This window comes from Condylura cristata, unplaced genomic scaffold, assembly GCF_000260355.1.
Source record: "Condylura cristata isolate star-nosed mole 26May11 unplaced genomic scaffold, ConCri1.0 scaffold00007, whole genome shotgun sequence".
In the NCBI taxonomy this organism is placed as follows: Eukaryota; Metazoa; Chordata; class Mammalia; order Eulipotyphla; family Talpidae; genus Condylura; species Condylura cristata.
Window position 1 is genome coordinate 52,940,920 of NW_004567108.1, and position 21,213 is coordinate 52,962,132.

Sequence of the window (21,213 nt, forward strand, 5' to 3'; positions counted from 1 at the left end):
GCTTCATGAGGGAAAGACAATTCTTATAGCACCCTTCCTAAATTTCAGTGGTCAAGCTGATATAGGTCTTTGTGTGATTTTTTTACTGGTCAATAATGATATAATACAAGAATTTAACCCTTCAATCCTTTATTTTGTGCACAAATGTCGATTTTTTTTATTGTTTTTAATTGTGTCTACCTTTGGAAAAGATGTATTAGCCCTATGTAGGTTTAATTATTTTTAATGTCATCTGTCCATAATATCAAACTGTATACTAACCAATTTTAATTTGTTCATTCATCATTCATTTGTAGGTAACTACAAAGTGTTAGTTACAATCATAGGTAATATTGTGATAAAGATCAGAGGCAGTATCCTACCCTCATGCCACGGACTTTCTAGTTGAAAGAGACAATTAGCAAGAAAATAAATTAATAAACAGATGCTTATAATGCACAGTAGACATTAAGACATTTGAGGGGGTTGGGGTTGATGGACTACTGGTTAGAATATATAAATGGCACCAAATTATGAAAGCCAGACTTAAAAAATTATCATTTATTCCATGGGCAGAACCACCTTTTGTGACTTTTCGTAAGATATTAGTTCAAGTTTTGGAAAGAATTTTTGTCTTTACTTTGCCTATGAAATCTTGCCTACTGCATCTTGCTGTTCAGTGAACTACAGAAAGATTATCATGCACCTGAAATTTCTTCCTATTAAATTCACACACTAAACCTAATTTGAATAAATATTCCTCAAGGGGTTTTGTTGCATCATTTTTTGAGGATTGCTTATAAAATGATCCATTAACATGAGCAGTTGCTTTCTTTTGCATCACTATTGGGAAAGTAAATTTTAAAGTCCATTTAATTTACAAGAGAATTGCAATTAGAATAATATTGCCAATGTACTGCAAAGTAGCTGTAGATGTTTGCTAAGTATTGTTCTTAAAAAAATCTTTAATCAATACCTAACAAATTTACATACATATTTCTGTAGCTGGATGATAATATTGCAAATACTTTTTCAGTGACATGTTATAGTGTTAGTGACTCACATTGGTCATATATCATTCATTAATGCCTATCCAAAAAAAAAAATGCTACTTTTATATCAGTGAAAAAACTATGTAATTTAATCATAGATCATAATACTAAAGAAACAACTTCATATCGGTCTTTTAACATTCCTTAAGAATATATATAAATATATAACAAATCAGAAAGAATGTGTATATTTTGTGTTTATCTACCTTCAAATGCTTTCTGTCTGCACACATTATCAAAAAGTCCCAAGTTAACCCAGTCATCTATTTTGGGGCATTTGGATTAATTCCATATCTTCCCTATTGTAAATAGTACAGCAATATTACTCAGCAATCAAAAAAGGTAAATGCATGCCATTTACAGCAACATTGATGGAACTGGAAGGGATTATGCTTAGTGAAATAAGACAGAAAGAAAACTGGACGGTTTCACTCATAGCAGGAATGTAAAAGACCAGGAAAAAAAAGTAATTGTAATAAAATAAAAACAAACATCAACTAACAACTATAAACCAGAGATATTCTATGGGGGAAGAGAGGGGAACAGGGTCAAAAGTAGGGTGGAAAGAGCACACAGAACAATGGTGATGGCACCATTGTGATGGCACCATGGGTGAAGTGGTGGTGGGAAGTTCACAAGATTACAGCTGAGATGAAAAAAATGTACAAAATAAAGAAAGATGTAATATATATACATATTCTATATAAATTAACAAGTCCCAGCTTCAACTCTGTCACAATTTGCACATTGGTTTCTATTAACACTGATACAATTTCATTTTCCTTTTTCTCATCTTTTTCTCTACATCTAAATGTTATAGATTCTTTAGCAGATCTTACTTTTTAATCTTATTTAATTAAAATCAATAAGCCAACAGGAGTTACCTAATACTTAAAAGGGAAGGGAAATACATGGTACTTTCAATACACATGTCTAATGTGTTTAGTGTTCGCTCATTAACCAAGTGATTAACATTCATTTTACAGTGTTCCAAGATTATCCAAAAAAAGATTGCGTAATTAAAGCAAATGTCCCAAAGAGTTTAATTACAGATGCTTTAGTATATAAAACAATTTTAAGCTCAGTTGCAAAGATGATGCAGAAGTTGTACGAAGATGCAAAGCAATCACGTGTGTACAACCTTGAAATTTTAGAGCAGTGTATATGGAAGTATGAAACCATGAATGTGTCATCATCAGCACAGCATCCAACACCAGCGAATTAGCCAACCCTGAATGTAAATAGGATTGAGTTTGAGAAACTCTGATCCAGAGAGTCTCATTAGGTTTTATGTATTGGAAAACAAGTCCTGTAAATTATATGAGTCAGCGAACATGATGAACTATTTCTTATGTTTTTGTTTACTTTTACTCAAAGAAACTTTCAACTCTTCCTTCATTGTTATTTCACCTCATTGAAATTTCCCCTGAAATTTCAACTGTCATCCTTCTTTCTATTTATGGATTTCTGCTAAAAATGATGCAAAAATTATGTGACAAATCAACATTCTAAGACAGTTTAGTTATTTCACTGTTATTCAGCAACAGCAAAATTCCTTTTTGTATTCAATTGACATTACTTTAAATTAGGTTACAGTCATTTTTTAAATTCATGAGTATACTTTCTTGTCCATGGATTGTATTATAATGGATTACATCTTTCTCATCTTTAAAAACTTGTTTTTAATTATTTTAAATGTTTTAGATTCCAGGGAACATTTCTCTTTGGATTTCTGGAAAGTGCCCTTTTATTAACCTTTTCCTGCTTTTAAATTTGAATACTAACTGGATATTTGCTAATAAATTTGTGTGATAATGCTATTGTAGTAATTTTTATTTCAGGAAGGTTTATTTTTTAGTAATATATATTGTAATTTTACTTGAATTAATATATCTGCAGTATACTTCAAATTATAAAGAAGAGAAATATATGGCATATCAGTGAAACAAAGTTAGCTATGTGTTGATAAATTGTTTAAGCTGGACAATGAACGGAGGTGTTTATTTTACTGTTATATTACATTCTTCCACAAATTTATTATATTATATTTCATATTAATATATGCTATTCTGATTTTACTATATATTAAGATACCCCACACTAAAAAAATATTAATAATCAAAAAACTAGAAAAATGAGTCATTTTGGTATGTTTTTTCTTCTTAGATGTGTTTCCCTCCAAAATGTCTCCAAAACCTGAGGGGGAAGAACTGTTGATTATCTGCCCAAATGAAATTTCTATTAGATATAGTTTGAAAAGAATGAAATAATATATCAATTAAGGTTATAAAAAAAATTGAGAAGGCACCTTTTCTACAGAATTAAAGCCAGATTGTCTCTGGTGTGGGAATTTCTTGGTGTCTATTTATCATACTGACCAAGTAGGTCAGGAAGAAATAAAAAAAAAAAAAAAAAGTTGGTTGGTTTGAATACACTGTTAGTGAATTTGTGCCACTTCTATACTTCTCATAAAGTCACAGGCTAAAACATTTATGTACTATACATCTTCAGTCCATTGATTTCTATGCCTTCTAGATTTTGTTATCTGGATAAGATGTGCTATCACAAAAAATTTGTAAGGGAAATAATGTAATTTATCCAGGGTAAGTGAATACTTTCTGCAATGAGTGAGAATATAGATATTTTAGGACTTGTAGACCACATATAGTTTTTATTGTATATTTTCCTTTTTATTTATGTTTGCTATCCTTTACAAATATGAATATTATTCTTAATACACAGAGTAGTTTTAGAAATTACATTTTATTTTAATGTAGAGTTCCTGATGATAGAACCTCCTATTTCAAAATTAGTCTCTCCAATTTAACTCTTTCAGAATAAAATTATAAAAGTAAACATTTTTTGTAATGTATATTTTACTTCCATTATCATTCATTTATAGGATGTGTGTTTTGCCTCTATAAGTTAATATGTGCTACTAAATTAATGAATTACTGAGGGGCGTTTCCTTTGTCATGTATACATACTTAAGTTATACATTTTAATTTACAAGGTCAGTGTCATTTTAATGATTGCAGTTAATTTCTTGATTTTGATCATTTGTTAACATATATAATGATATTTCTTGGAGTGAGAAAAGAATGACAAATATTTAACTTTGTTACAATTAATTGTGAGTGTGCCTTTTTCTCAATGAAAGGATAGGTAGTAGAAATGTTTTACTCTTCTGAAAGATTTTGACTGATAGATCTGAGATTTCCAGCTGACCTCTCTACTGATATCTTGGTTTACTTACATCTTGGTTTAAATATGCAACAACTAATCATTTGAAGGCCTCTCTGGAGCTAATCATATACTGAATTTGAAGACCTTTTGTAATCTCTCTCAAGAAAGGAACGAACAGAAAAGAGCGGAAATTGACTGGTATGAGCCAGTGTGTGAGTCAGGCATTTTTGTCTGAAAAGCTCAGAGTCAAGTTCTGATTAGTTGATGTGGGGGAGCACAGGAAAAAGAGCACAGCAAAACTGCAAGAAAGTCAGAGGCTAACTTTGTGGAAAAGCTAAAATGTTCCTTAGTAAACAGCAGTGGTTTTTAAAAGCTCAAGAACCACTTTAAGGATTTAGCATTGTTATAACTCAGGTACTCCGACTTTTCTTGTTATACATTCTTTACTTTCAATGTCCTCATAAGAGTAAAATTAGGTAACTTAGTTACAACCCAACAGAAAGCCTCTGCATTGGAAACACTTCTCAGCCAGGCATCCTACACGCTACTGACCAGGTTATAATTGGTTATATTTGAATCAATTTTAACAGATAACCAATTATATCTTACTAATTTTTGCACACAAAAATAATACTTCTAAACTTTTTAGATAGAACTTATAGGATTACTATCAGAAAGTTTCATGAAATGAGATTTTCTTTGAATGCAAAAGTTTTGCATTTTTTTTTTTTTAAGCTCCATTCCACTTCTAGGACAGATACCCTCTAGTGGCTGTTTCATTGCTTTGCATCTAGGTTCAAAATCGGAAGACTCATCATCTTCCACGTGCTAAATATTTAAACGTTTGAATTTACAATAATTCTTGGAATGGATGACTTCTGTTCTTAGTGCTATAGGTTCATTTTGTCAGATCCCTCCCACCCTCTTGCCAAAATTATTATCAAAGCTTTCTTACAAATTGTTACTTTAAGCACTAGTTTTACAAACAACTACAGATTAATATTCTTTTGTCATGAAACAGGTGATTTGAAAAAAAAAAAGCAAATTTACCTTCTAGAGAAAGAGGAGTTTCTTTTCCACACATAGGAGATATTTCAATAACAAGGATTCCCCTTTGTATTACATATAATTTCCTAAGACCATATTTTACACATAAATTCCTCCCTTAGATTTGCAATAGCATTATAGATGAATACCCATGTTTATGTTCACAGAGGAGTAGTCTTTATCATCAAATAGGCTACTGTTCTTGAAATTTCATAAAAATTATCTTTCCAAACTTTTCTCTGAACCTGTCCTAATAATATTATTTTGTAAATTATTTTCTCTCCCCTTCCTCCCTCCCCCTGCCCCCACACCGAACCCCTTTGCTCCACCCTAACCTACTCAATGCAGTCCCTACTCTTCTTTTGGAATGTAATATCCTTCATTCCACTTAAGGGCTACAGAACTACACTATTGTGAAACATCTGTTATTTAGATTTTGAGCGTTTTACAAATGTAAAGTCTTAGCAGCTGACAATTTAGCTTTGGAATTATTCACCAAATTACTCTTTCCATACTTTGTGCTTACATTTCTAATTATTTAGGAGCTCTGATACATGTTCAATGTCTTTTGCTTTGCATAGTCATAGTTTTCCTCAAGATGCTGAGAAAGAAATTATTCACTGACTTGATCTCATGCAATTACTCCATGGTCATTTCTCTTTTGCCTCCTTTTCCCAATTTATCCTAGACAGTGAACCTTACTTTAGATGTAAATCTGATGGCCATATGAACTCATTAACAAAAATGTATCTTTGGCATCACCTAACAACTTTTACAAATAAAATCTCAGACTCCACACCAGATATTCTGAATCCTAATCTGCTAAAATTATTGCACTTAAAGAATCCAGTCTGAATCATTTAACCTTAATTTCTGCATTACAGAAACTAATAAAATACATATGTAAATCTGTTTTATTATTCATACACTTTTTACATGAGAGAGAACTGAGGGAAAATTTGGAGACAAATTACTTTCCTTGTTGTAGTCTATGTGCCTCATAAATATCTAGTAAGTGTATTTTCTATTTAGACTATTACTTTTATTCACTTTTTTTTTTTAAATTTAGTGACAGTGGCCCTCCCTGGTGGCACAGCGGGTAAATGCACAGCACTGAGAAGCTAAAGCCACTTCCTCATGAGTTCGATCCCCGCCTGCCCCAGAGGTGACCACATGGCGTGGCAGACCTCTCCTGACCCGCCCGCTGCTCCCCTCAGCAGTGTACTTCATAGATCTGCCTGTTCTGCTCCCCACTCTGTCTCTGGTGAAGCCTCTCGCCACCCCTGAGCCTCTGGCCTGTACCCCAGTTCTGTATGAACAAATAAATAAATCTTTTAAAAAAAAAAAATTTAGTGACAGTATATCAGACCACATAGGAAAACAGATCTGTCAAGATATTATTACAAAAAACACTTGAGGCACCTAAAACTCAGAATCATTTGATGAATATTTTAAAGCTAACTGCTTTTAAGAGGCATTTATTATTCAAAGTATTTGATTAACTTTTAAAGAGTTGAGTGTTAGTAGATTTAAAATCAAAAGTAAAGAATTGGAATGGTCTGATAGGTTTTTAAAGATAGAAATGCTGTGATCTTACCCTTCTTAGCTTTGATATTTTTATGTGATTTTTCTTCCATTAACAAAACAGATCCCATTTAATCTCCTGTATATCACATGAGCTAACATGGGGCTAGCAGTGATTCTTTTCTATCTACCCAATAGATATTATTAGAATAACTAAGATTGTCGATCAAGTACATTAACTTGCCAAATACAAGAAACAAAACTATGTAATAGTTATCGATATATAAAGAGCAATATGCAAAACTGACTTTATGCAGACATTAGGTAGTTGAAGGAGTCACAATGGAATTTAATGACACAGTTATCCTAAGAGAAGGGAATGGGAAATAGGCTAAGGAGCAAAAACTAAACACCTCAATGGGAACACCTAAATATGCAACAAAATTAAACAATCATGTTAAAAACATGTGTGTATGTATATGTGTATACATATGTGTGTGTATCAGTTGTACACAGATAAAAGAGAAGAAAATCTTAGCAAACCAAATTTGATAATACATTAAAAGTGTCACATATCCTAAATAAGTAGAAGTTATTTTGGGGATGCAAGGATGTTTTAACATCCACAAATCAAGGACTGTAACTCACCAAATCAATAAAAATAAAGATAAAAATCATATCATCATATCAGTAAATACAGAGAAAATATTTGACAAGATTTCAACATCCATGGACAAAATATCATTCATTTATTATAAAATCTTTAAAAATTTTGGACAGAGGACCATACCTCAATGTAGTAAAACCATAATGACAAACCTAGTGTGAGCATCACACTCAAAACTTTTCAGCTTTTCCTCTAAGGTAAGTAAAGAGGATGTCCACTTTCATCACACTCAACATAGAATTGAAGGCCCTACCTAGAATTACTAGGCGAGAGAAAAAATATAAAAGGATTCCAAATTGAAAAAGAAGTAACAGTACTTATAAACAACTGGACAATATACATAGAAAACCTGAAAGAAAATTGTTTGAAATAATAAATCACAATAAAGCAACAGACTACAAAATCAGCATATAAAAATCTGTGGCATGTCTTGCCTTTTGCAGTAACATGGATGGAGCTGGAAAAGATCATATTTAGTGAAATAAGCCAGAAAGAAAAGGAAAAATACCGATGGTTTCACTCACTCACAGCAGGAATATAAAGGACCAGGGGAGAAAATAATAATAATAATGAACAACTATATACCAGAGACATTTTATGAGGGGGGAATGGGATCAAAACCAGTGTGGGGGGAGGAGGGAAATGCACTGTACTATGGTGATGGCACACGGGTAATTTGGTGATGGGAAGCCCATGGGGATTCCAACTGTGATGGAAAAAGACACAAAATGATATAAAAATAACATTATTGTTTTTAAAAATCTGTGGCATGTCTATTAGGGAAAAAAAGACAAATTAGAAGAGGAAGACATCAAGTACAATCATATTTACCATTAAATAACTAATTACCTGGGGAAAAAATTAACAATGGAGGTAAAAGATCAAGAAAAACAAACAAGAAGGTGGTATTAAGAGAAATAGAAAATACATAGAAGCGGAATCCATCATGCTTATGGATTGGATAAACATGTTTTAAACAGGGCCATAATACCCACAAGAATATAAAGGTTTAATTCCCTTTCAGAACTCCTATTAACTTCTTCAAAGAAATTGAACATTCTGAATTTTGTTTGGAACCACAGAAGACCCCTCATAGAGTCAGTCAGAAAAAGGTCAAGGAAAAGGGAAGAATACAGGCAATGGGCTAAGGTCTGTGTATACTACCAAGGACTGTCCCTCATTCCATATCGCAAAACAGCCTGTAGCGAGCCATTTATTCTTCCAAGGAGAATAAATTGCTTCCCCAAATCAATTGAACAAGCAGAAATCTAAGACATTTAAGAGAGAGAGTTAATGACACTAGGATAAAGGCTTCCCCAGTCTGCCATTTGCAGAAATACCGGGACAATACCATGTATCACTCTAAAGAGAAATACCAAATCAACAAATCCTGCCACATCATGAGAACTGATGTCAATAGATTACCTGAAAGAAGCATTCAACATGCCAAGGAATGACCAGACACATCACAAAATGACTACAGAGTATAGAGAAAGGATACAGGCGACAAGGGAAATTAAAATATAATAAAGATAAAATGTACAACCAAAGCTATTTTTTTCTATAAATTTTATAACAATCTATTTTAAAGGGTACATTTAAAGTATAAAGTCAAAGGGCTTTTTTTTTAGTAAATTTACCAAATTATGAAACCATCAGTATAAATTAGATTTCAGCATATTTCCATCATCCCTGTAAGATTCCAGTTGCTCATTTAACTTTAATACCTGTTCCATGACCCCATCCCGAGCAATCACTAATATGCTACCTATATCTATACATTTCTTTTTTCTGGATAATTCATATAAAGGGAGTCATATGACATGTGGGTTCTTGTGTATTGCTCCTTTCACTTATATCCATGCAATGCAGCGAACATTTGTGTGTGTGTTGTAGCATATCTCCATCATCCTAAACCAGGGTGCTTAATCCATGTGGCTATCACATCCCCAAGAAAAGAGCACTGTATAAAAAGAGAAAGCTGCAAGCATAAGAATATGGCAGGCACTTAGAAATTTAAAATGTTATGTTCTAAAATAAGATAGAGTACAAAGAATAAAAGGTAAAGGTGAGAAAATCTCCTATGAGAGTAATCACTATTAATAGTTTGTTTATATTCCTTCATATCATGTTTCTCTCTTCTAATTTGAAGACATAGATAATAAGTTTTTAAATACAGTGTTTAAAATTTATCCATAAATATAATAATAATTTCTATAAAAGAATGTTGAGAAAAGAAAAATGTAAACAGTACAATTACATAAAGGAACCTTTTCTATCCAGAAATGGGCATATTAGTAGATTTAATTGTCACTGATTTATATGTTATCATTTTTATCACACTATAATTATACTCATATTCTGCTTTTCTTAAACATTTGTGACAATTTCCTTTATTATCAGATACTTTAAAAGCTTCACTTTTACTAACTTCTACACACTTCATTCAGTAGTCATGTTACTTTTAAATATTTATGGATTCCCAGATTTTCAAATGTATAAATAAATGCACAACATATTCCAGTATTGTTCTAATCACAGACTATTTCCATAGTTAGGTTAGACTTGCAAGTGAAATACTTGAAGACAATACCATTTAAAGCTCTATTACATATTATGGGCTTATTTTCCATGAGGTTTATAACTATTGTACGTGACAACTTGTACTGTACAAACATAAAAGCAACACTTTGCAGTAAAACATTCCTCATGATTTTGTTTGCCATAGGTGGTAATTGTAAGTTATATAATGTACATCAATGCTTTAAATGAGACAGGAATTTAATTGGGGGGTAATATTGAAAATACTTTTTATTACTTTATTTAGAGTGGATGGCAAACTCCATGGTCGGATGATATGTTTTTGCTTAAATATTGTCCAATGTAGATTCACCTTCTTACACATACCAAGTGTATACATGTGTGTGACATGCACACAAACATATCCAATCCACAATGGTATTAAATTTGTATGTTAATATGCTTACCAACATGAACACCACCAACATAACTGGTGGTCTGGGCAGCATTTTCTAAAATCCTTCCTGTTGACACTCACTGATACAACTGCCCTTCTTTATTTCTCATGTAGTGCCCAAATTCCACTATATTCTTACCAGGTGGTTTTAAGTAAATTCATAATTATGACGAACCTTATTAATAACATATACATCATTCAAAAATTTTATCATTTCCAACATGTATGTAAACATCAAATACTATGTATCATCAAGTACGTGTAATTTCCTGATGATATTTATCAACAGGAACTGAACTCCTTTATATAAATTCACGGATAATGTGGATTTAGACCCCTTTCTAAAATTATGTTGCTATATTTCCTCCTGTTAGGAAGACATGTAATTTAGAAACGCCTTTGCCATTCTCTTTTTCAAGTTATTTATTTTGAAGTTAAATGTTTAAATTCTATTTCTTAAAATCAGAGTCTACAGGGATTTAATAAATTATGGAAAATTATCATGTATAAATTTGTTTACCTAGAAAATAAAGAAGTCCAAATTTGAAAATGTTTGCTTACCGTATGTTAGGAATCTTAATTTCAACAAAAATGTCTCTTTTGAAGTTGCCGAAACAGAAAGTCCCTCTGTGCATTTGGTATACAATTCTTATGCTGCCCTTACTGAGATTATATGAACTATATAAGTCACCATTGCAATGCATCAGTGAAAAGCTCTGCTCCAGTTTGCTTAATGCCTTTGCTGTTCTAAATCCAAGATCAGGCTCATTCTGTTTTCTGTCTGTATAATGTCTATTTTTTGCCTTCTGAAATTCATAAAATCTTCCTGCTTCCAATTGCATTGCAAATTTATTTGCTTTTTTGTTTTTTCTGTTTCAGGAAGATTAGGTTGGGGGTCAGAGGGTAAATGAATCGGTTGCAATCTTGCATGTGAACCAACAGTGTCAATTATTTTTTAAAAAATATTATTTTAAATTTTAATATTGGCAATTGGATATTTTTAATTGTTAGAAGGAATTTCATCATGAGATAGAAAATACTGCTAATCAGTGATTGATCAAACTGTAACCTTGGAATATACAGTGATGAGAAGAGCCTTTGAGATGGCACCATTAATTGACTAGATCAGATAGGTACTCGCTTAATTTTCTATCTTCTTTGTGCACACTTTCTCTTTAATATATAGGACTAAATCACTTTTTTGGCCATAAATTCTAATTTAAGACTAATTTTTAATTGTTAGAAATGATTTCCTTGTGAGAGAAAATACTGCTAATCAGTGGTTAATCAGAATGTAAACTTTTTTTTAAAAAAAGATTTATTTATTTATGCTTGCAGAACTGGGATACAGACCAGAGGTGTGGTAGGTGAAAAGATTCAGGAGTGACAGAGTGGGGAGCAGAACAGGCAGATCTACTGAAATATGCTGCTGAGGGCAGTAGTGGGCAGGTCAGGAGAGGTCTGCTGTGCCATGTGGGTTATTTCCCTGGCCTGAATCGAACTTGCAGGGTATTGGCTCCTGAAAGCACCATAATGAGGTGCTTTAACCCTTTGGCCACCAGGGAGAGCCCCAAACTGTAACCTTTTTTTTTTTTTTTTTTTTTTTTTTGTGGGAACTTTAGTAGCCTTTTAACAAACACATCTGTCTTTTTTCTTTTTTTTTTTTTTTTTTAATGTATAGAGATTTGCCTGTTGACTAAGGGACGCCGCACTGCCAGTGTTAGAGCTGATACATATTGTCGCCTGTATTCGCTTTCTGTGGATAACTTCAATGAGGTCCTGGAGGAGTATCCAATGATGAGACGAGCCTTTGAGACGGTTGCCATTGATCGACTAGATCGGATAGGTACTCGCTTTAGTTTTCTATCTACTTTATGCACAATTTCATTTTAATATGTATAGGTAGGTCTTAATCACTTTTTTAGTCTTAAATTCTAAATGTTAATTTATAGGTGTTTATTAGCATGGAAAAAACAGTTAGCTTCACTCATATTTTTAGAAAGATGTGAAACTCATAATTTTCTCTTCTAAATATGCAAGTTCACTTATTCATCTCTATTTTTACTAGCTAAGCAATCTGATATCTCCAACGATGCCTAACCAACTTGAATCTTCAGGTAAAAAGTGATGGTAAAAATTCTAGATGGTATTAACATAAAATTAAGATACGATAGTATGGCTCTACATACAATTTTTGTTAGAATTTTATTTTTGAAGAATCACATTTACATTTTATCCTTATATTGAAAATTAAAAACTTGTTCATTTTAATTATCTCCGTAGCAACTTCCTGAAATATTTATAATGCAGACTTAAGCAAGAAAAAAATCTTGATAGAAGTGCCCTATAGATGCTTTACTTTGTAAACCAATTTGTCAGAACATCTGCTCTCAAATAAAAATACAAAAATTAGTGTTCATTAGCCATACTATCTTGAAGATTTGCATAATTGCCATAGTAAAGTTAGATATGATTACTTGCTCTTAATCTCCCTAAATATGTTGGAACATTCTGAAGTTCCAGGGTGCTATATGTTCATTTTTCATACCTGTAGTCTCTTCCTCCACCTTATTCTGTCTTCCCCCCTTAAACTGCTAAACTCTGCTCAACATTCAAATCTCAAATTAGATACCACATCCCTGTAGAAACTCTATGACTTTTGATGCTCCTATTCGGCTAAGAACATAGATATGTTCTCCCATACTCATTACAACACTGATTTTATTACTCTAACTGCTCCAGAGATATGATCTAACTCACTGTAACATTCACTAGTTAGTACACAATGACTTTTGATGGCAAGGGTTAGAGGCAGATGATGCAAGAAAAGAACAAAAGGAGATGAGGTTGGGTTCACTGGGAAATAACTAATACTGTACTTCAGCTGCTTCATTCTTACAAAAGGGCAGGACTTATAATTGTGTGTATGTCAGCTTTTACTACAAGATTCTTCAAATCTTTCCCACTCTATTTATGGGCCAATTAACTGTATAAACCTGTGAATTTACATTAGGAGAAACGGAAGTGCTATTTGGACATTAGACTAAGAAACATATTCGAAATTAATATTGAATCCTTAGGGGTTTGACAGGACACAGTGTCCAGAGAGACAGTGCTTATAGTGTCCAGAAAGCATTCTTTCTCAACTCGAGAAATGACTTCCCTCTGTGCAGTATGTGAGTATTCACAGTAGAGCTAGAGGCTGACTTCTGTCCCAATAGGTTTTCATAAGCCAGCGAAATATCTTTAGAGAAAGCATTAAAATAAGGGGATATCAATAGAGAATTTTCATTAATCTGATACAAAATTCTTCTTATCTAATTTTTTATACTCTTATAATAAAATTTGATTGAATGGTATATAATCTATAATATAGGATTATTTGTATATACCATGCATTTTCATCTTTTGATTATTAAAAATGTCTCAGTGCATTAAAATTGTGTCTTCCACAGCTTATGGATACTTAGATTAAGAAATAATGATCATTTGCATAATCACAAAGAAACATTTTCCTTCTCAGTTGTGTGGCCTTGTATGTAAATGTAAACCACCTAAGGGAATTTCCTAAACCACAGTTAAGGGAATTATTACCTAGTAGAATTTTTTGTTCTTTGGAAATTAGTACAATTGTTTATTTTGGCAGTCATTTAAAAAGCTGGCTCTTCCCAGCAGTTGAGTAAATCAAACATACTTCCATTTCAAAAATACTGCTTCTGACTTAGATCTTTAGATGTGATACTTTATTTAGAGGTAGAGCAAAACTAATTATTTTTTTCAGTTACCATATTCACCATAAATCATACAATAATTACTGTTATTTTATAAAAAATGAAATAGAAATCCCTGATTTTACCTTCTTTTATCAATCTGCTATTGAGTCTTGTTTTCTGCCAGAGAATGCCCACTGACTGCAGGCCACTCCCTAGAAGAGAGAGAGAAGGAGAGATTCTAAAGTGAACTGAGAGCCTGTCACACACTATTGCCTTTGATTTTCAAAATAACCTTTCAAAAGAGGAAAAATAATGAAGTAGTTCTCAATCTGGCTGCACCTAGGAATCCATGGGGTAAATGTTCTTCTAAAGTACTAAAATCTGGATCCTAGTTCTGGTTATTCTGATTTAAATAGTAAATGGACTTAGATACATTTGCCCAGCTTTATGGATCTATTATTGACATAGTGCTGTAAGTTTGAAGCATACAATATAATGATTGCTTTTATATTGCAAGATGATAACCAAGATTAAGTTGTTTAACACCTTTCTCCCCTCAATAATTACTTTCATTTTGCAGTAATAACATTTAAGTCCCTCTCTTATCTTTCAAGTATAGGACACAGCATTGTTAAGTCTCATCACCATGCTGCACATTAGAGCCCCGGGACTAGGTGTTCTTATAACTGGAACGCAGATATAAGTGTATCTCAGCACTCCCCTCGCCCTACAGTAACTACTATTGTACTCTCCATTTCTTTGAGGTTGACTTCTCTAGATTTCACATGTAAGTGAAAACATTCAATGTTTGTTTTGTTTTTTGGTCCAGCATCTTTTGCTCAACATAATACCTTCAAGGCACATTCATGTTGTCACAAAAGTTATTCCATAGTATTACAAACACAGAGTGGCAAATATAAATGCATCTATATGAGAGATGTGTGTGTGTTCATATACATAACATACATGCACACATGTATATATGTAGATTATATATGTATATATGTATATGTATACATACATATACATATATATAGGAATGAACACTCAGGTCATTTCCATGTTGTGGCTACTGTGGACAATGTTATAATGAACATGAAGTTGCAGCTCTCTCGGCAAGTGTCTGATTTCATTTCCTTTGGCAGTATGCCCAGAAGTAGGCTTTCTCAATCATATGATAGTTCTATTTTTAATTTCTCAAGGCACCTTATACTGTTTTCCATAGTGGCTGCACCAACCTATATTCCCCTTAGCAATGCACAGGGTTCCCTTCTCCACACCTTTCCCAACATCTGTCATTTCTTGGCCTTTTTGCTAGTAGCATTTCTGACAAGTGTGAAGTGATATCTCCATTGTGGTTTTGCATTTCTCCATCGGTATTTTTTTTAAACTCCCAGAGATGAGGAAAAATACATAGCATGGTGTTACAACAAGTTGAAGCACAGCACTACGAAGCTGGCCATAGCCACTGCAGCACAACTTTGGTCTCTAGCCAGGGAAGTGACCCACATATTGTGGCAGACCTATCCCCTTGTCCACTACTCCCCTCAGCACTGTATTTTACCAACCTGCCAGTTCTGCTCCCCACTCTGTGTCTGGTGATCCTCTCACTGCCCCTGTGCCTCTGGCCTGCACCCCAATTCTGTATGCATCAATAAGTAAACCTTTAAAAATAAATAGTACTTGCCATGTCCTACTCGCCTTTTTGGTGAAATCAGATTACGAACACACTGACCTCAAAAAATTGAAGAGAAATAAAACTGAGTAAATAAATCTAAAATAAAAATATGTACATCCAAGGTCTTGTGTAGCATGCCTGTCATATCACAGTGCTCCCATTGTCATTTCTTCAAAAGTAGCTTTTAACTTAAATCTTGGCATTAGGCATATTCTTACCCAAATGTCTTTTCTTCCCTCCGTTATTTAAGGTAGCCTTTATGTCAGGCATCTCCACATCTTTGGTCAGACAGCTTTTTGCCGGATTGCAGATCTTCAACTTTAATAGAAAGGAAGATTCACAGAGACACAGGAGTCAGCAGGAGTGTGGGTTCAGTTCATGTGTAGAACTGAGTACCTAGTGTTTAAGCCTCTGGGAAGAACCACCAATGCTTGTTTTCAGAAGCCATTCTCACTTCATCAGTGATGTGTAGGCTTTCTAAGTGTCTCTCTTCTTTTGCTGACAGGAAAGAAAAACTCTATTCTTCTGCAAAAATTCCAGAAGGATCTGAACACTGGTGTTTTCAACAATCAAGAGAATGAAATCCTGAAGCAGATTGTGAAACACGACAGGGAGATGGTGCAGGCAATTGCTCCAATCAATTATTCGCAAATGACAGCCCTGAACTCTACATCTTCAGCTACTACTCCAACCTCTCGCATGAGGACACAATCTCCACCCGTGTACACAGCCACCAGTCTGTCTCACAGCAACCTGCACTCCCCCAGTCCCAGCACACAGACCCCCCAACCGTCAGCCATCCTCCCAACCTGCTCCTATACCACCGCAGTCTGCAGCCCTCCTGTACAGAGCCCGCTGGCCTCTCGAACTTTCCACTATGCCTCCCCTACGGCTTCCCAGCTGTCTCTCCTACAGCAGCAGCAGCAGCAGCAGCAGTTACAGCAGCCCCAGCCTCCACAGCCTCAACAGCAGCCCCAACAGCCACAGACACCCAGCAGCTCCACACCGAAGAACGAAGTCCACAAGAGCACGCAGGCACTTCACAACGCCAGCCTGACCCGAGAAGTCAGACCCCTCTCGGCCTCACAGCCCTCGCTGCCTCATGAGGTTTCCACCCTGATTTCCAGACCTCATCCCACTGTGGGCGAGTCCCTGGCCTCCATCCCTCAACCCGTGACAGCCGTCCACGGCACGGGCCTTCAGGCCGCGGGCAGGGGCACTGTCCCCCCAAGAGTCACCCTGTTCCGACAGATGTCATCGGGAGCCATTCCCCCCAACCGAGGAGTCCCTCCAGCGCCCCCTCCACCAGCAGCAGCTCTTCAGAGGGAGTCTTCCTCAGTCTTAAACACAGACCCAGAGGCAGAAAAGCCACGATTTGCTTCAAATTTATGATCCCTGCTGATTATCAAAGCAGAAAGAGATACTCTAATAAACTGAGAATATTCTCAGATCTTATTTTATTCTATCTCCTGATAGATCCCTATAGCCTACTATGAAGAGATATTTTAGACAGCTCTGGCTTACATGCAAAATGTAAAATATATATACATATATATATATATTATACATATACTATTAAATATATATCTAAATTCCCAAGAGAAGATCAAAAGACCTGTTTAGCATTCAGTGTTATATGTCTTCCTTTCTTTAAATCATTAAAAGATTTAAAATGTTGTTGTAAGATTATTTATTTTTAACCTACTTTTACTTAATTCCTTTGATATATGTATTTCTCTATTTTATGAAGAGTTCTTGGATTCCATGGATACAAACTGATTTAAAAAAAAAAAGGCAACTCAAGTGAGCTACTGAATAGCACCAATCAAAGCTACTTTCATTAGCTGTGTCTCTGCATCTAAATTTTTAGTCATTAATTATGGAGGATTAAAGATCAAATCCCATTTTATAGATCTAAATTATATCCTGGTGCTTTCGATTTCGAATTAGGTTAAAAAACCCACTGTATGCTTGGCCACCATAAGAGATGAGCATTGCCACTGTTACGAATATTTCTAACCTCAAACATGTTCATTGATCTTTCAGAAAGTCGAGGAGATATTTGTCTTCATGTGTTATTGGACTTTCACCAAGACTCAATCAATGTTAGTTGTAAATAACTTTTCAACCCCAATAAAAATAGCTATTCTATGCTGTATGAAGGTAAAAGTCATCATTTAAGGATTTAGTTTTATTGCTTCACTTCAAAACTTAGAGTTTTAAATTTTACAAAACCTAATTGTGACAGTTATTCAACTGTAATGCGATGGCTTGAAACCTACAATATTAATTTAACCTGCAGTGTTTTATGCAAAATTGTATGCTCGATTCTACAGATTGCTTGTTTTACACCAAAAATCATTACTTTTCTTCCTTCTTGCCATAATCAAGCATCTGAAAATAGTCCCTGCATGCTTTTTGAAAAAAAAAAAAAAAGTAGTTTCAAATCAGTCATTGTAGGGGAAAGCTTACAGTATTTCTTATTTCTAGAAAAGTATAACCATTCATTAATTGCCTATATTAAAATTCCTATAAGGCTGACTTGGATCTCTGACTTAAGTCTAGAAGTGAGGTTTTCACTTTCTTTTAATATTATTACTCTTATCATTATTTAAGTAATGATTTGTAAATCACAGCTTGATTTAGAGTTACCAGTGTGTTCTGTGTCTTCACTGTAGTTAGTAGTTTACTGTGGTGTTGCATTAAAAAAATAAAATGTGCTATAGCATCATGTCTGTTTGGAACACACTTTGCTGTACGTATATTGTAATTTAATGGTTAGTAAATCTTAAGGCATGTGGTAACTAACATAGCCCTTAGATAGAAGGTTTGTTATTTAAATGTGCTGAAAAAGTATGGACATGATAACAGAAAGCAGGAGTTAAAGTGAATGTCTTAGCATTGTTTGTTTGTTCGTCTGTTTCCTTAACTCTTTCCATGATCTGTGAGCATCTGCTTCTTCTCAAAGAAGTCCCTTAGTAATCATTTGTGCCTAATGCATCCCACAAATGTGGTGGATGACTGGAATACAAGTGGAAGATTCCTATTAACGACTTGTGTAAATAGCCCACGTTAAGAGAACCACCTAAAGTGGAGGTCTTCGGTATCTTTGATGATACATTTCAGAAGAACTTACAAAGATCACACATTAAATGGGGCAGGGCCTCCAGATAGACTTGAGGACAGAAAACAAAAACAAAAGCAAAAACTCTAAAATGGATCCATGCTGCCTGTTATGCCTTTTATGGATATAATACCTATAATACCAAAATGAGTTGTCATGTTTATTTCCTAGCAGATCCCAACTTGTGTGGAAGTAATCAACAATGCTAGTCAATGTAATGTTATCATTAACATGCTGGTGACATATGATGGCATGTCAGGAATGGTGTAAGAAAGGGATTGTTCACTCTACCTAAAACCTATGGGAAAGCTGCAAGACCATTTACATATCAGTACAAAACTCCTTTATTTTATTAAAATGTTGAGAATTAACTTCAATTTATTAATATCATGTATTGGTCCTTTAAATTATTAAAGGTTTACATTTGATAGGACTAATGGGTTTGGTAGTGAAATATTTTTATATATATAAAATTTTGTTTTTTTTTATTTTGAGCACTATTGGAAAATATAAGCAAAATTGAATCGCATGGTCTTTCAGTGCAACCATAAAATTTTTATTCACTTTGTAATTGGATGGATGAAATACTAAGGTTTATATGTTAAACTAATAAAATGGTACAGGGTAAATTATATACATATATATGTATGAAAATATATACTTAGTTTAAGAAAAAATGGCTCACATTCCTGTAATATAAAGGTCCATTGCTAGTTGAAAAGTGACCTCTTTTCTCTGTACATAGGTAAGCCCGTAAGTATGGAGTTTTAATCTGTACAGAAAGAGATGTATTATTGAGAAGATTGGTCTTTCTGCGGCTGGGAAAATTGAAGAATAGTTGATTCTTGCAACAACTGTATGATCAGGGATGAGTTAGAGTATTTCTTTTGTCTTTGCTCAAAGCCATACATATATAAATATATATATATAAAGATTATTAATAAACTCAGAAATAAACTAAAATTATGAATATTTTATTTTATCAATATACATTAATCAAACATTTTATGTTATCTGACTACAGATCTGCCTCTTTACAACATTTACAAGAGGGCTTATGCTATTAAGCATCATTACAAAATTAATTATCCACATTCCATGACTGTAGAAAGAGTGGAATCTAAGTAGCATGTGATTTTCTAACTACTCCTGTGTCTCACCTCTTCTACATAGTTCGAATTCTTTTTAATTCTTTCCTCTATACTCCCCTAGCATATAGGTATTGTACAATTTCAAAATAACCATTTCTGTGCTATTCCTGTATATGAGGATGAGAAATAACTGCCCTATGACTTACTTATGCAGGCCTATTTATGATAGCCTTGGGCCTTATAAAGGCTTTGGACAGATAGACACTCCCTATACAAGTAGAGTTTCAATCAGAACTTAAATCCTGAGACTGAGCTTATTACAATGAATGAAGCATTCTCCAAAACTGCAGAGTATCAATAGATTCTGTCTATTAAATAAATAGCCTGTTGCTCCAGGTCTCCATAACCACTCCATAAATGAACATTTCCCTTATCCCAGATTGCTGCTGTTGTGCTTTAAAAAGATGTTTGCCATTTACAAAGTTAAGTGAGCATCACAACAGCAAAGCACCTCAAACTACAACAGTACAGTCAAATTATTAGAAACTTCCCAAAGACCTTGGGTGATTTGTACAGTACCATGTGTTTTGAATTTTAAATGTATTTCTGTAAATTCTGAATATGTTTACTACAAAGAACAAGTGATCTCAATACTTTTCATAATATTTTAAAAGTCTGTGTAACCTGCTTATGTTTGTTTTTCCACTTTGCTCCTAGAGACATTAGTTTCATCATTTAAAACATTAAGCAGCTTGAAGAAGACTTCTCTCCCTCATACCTCTATCCTTCTAGCACAAGTACCATAAAACTTAGTGTGGTTATTCTGTTTCTAGCACTATACTTAGCAACATTTTATTACATGCTCCTACTCTGAAAAATTATGCCACAGCAAAGGAAAGGATTTGGCCATCACAGGGCAATGGTCATGTCATTAATAGCCATTTTGGGTCCTGAAAAGAATGCTCAAAAATTGAAACAGTGTGACTGGCTATCTGAATTTTTATTTCTATAAAATATTATTTCATATATCATTTGGCCAGAAAAAAGAGCCTAGAACAGACTTTGAATGTATTGGGGGTATGCTTGCTGTGGGGCAGGCATGGCGATCAAAAGAATAGTGTTCTTAAGCAAATTTCATTTTCAACAAATGGCATTTTTTTTTCATTTGTTTTGTA

General features: G+C 33.9%; 1 protein-coding gene across 1 annotated transcript in view; it reads left to right on the plus strand.

Annotated features, from left to right (window-relative positions):
* HCN1 (hyperpolarization activated cyclic nucleotide gated potassium channel 1) overlaps positions 1-19,910 on the plus strand; it is a 350,252-nt gene extending 330,342 nt beyond the window's left edge. The window contains exons 14-15 of the mRNA XM_004678468.2: positions 12,114-12,278; positions 16,329-19,910. Coding sequence (XP_004678525.1) covers positions 12,114-12,278; positions 16,329-17,215 — 1,052 coding nt within the window. The 3' untranslated portion in view covers positions 17,216-19,910. The remainder of the gene's footprint in view (positions 1-12,113; positions 12,279-16,328) is intronic.
* The last annotated feature ends 1,303 nt before the right edge of the window (positions 19,911-21,213 follow it).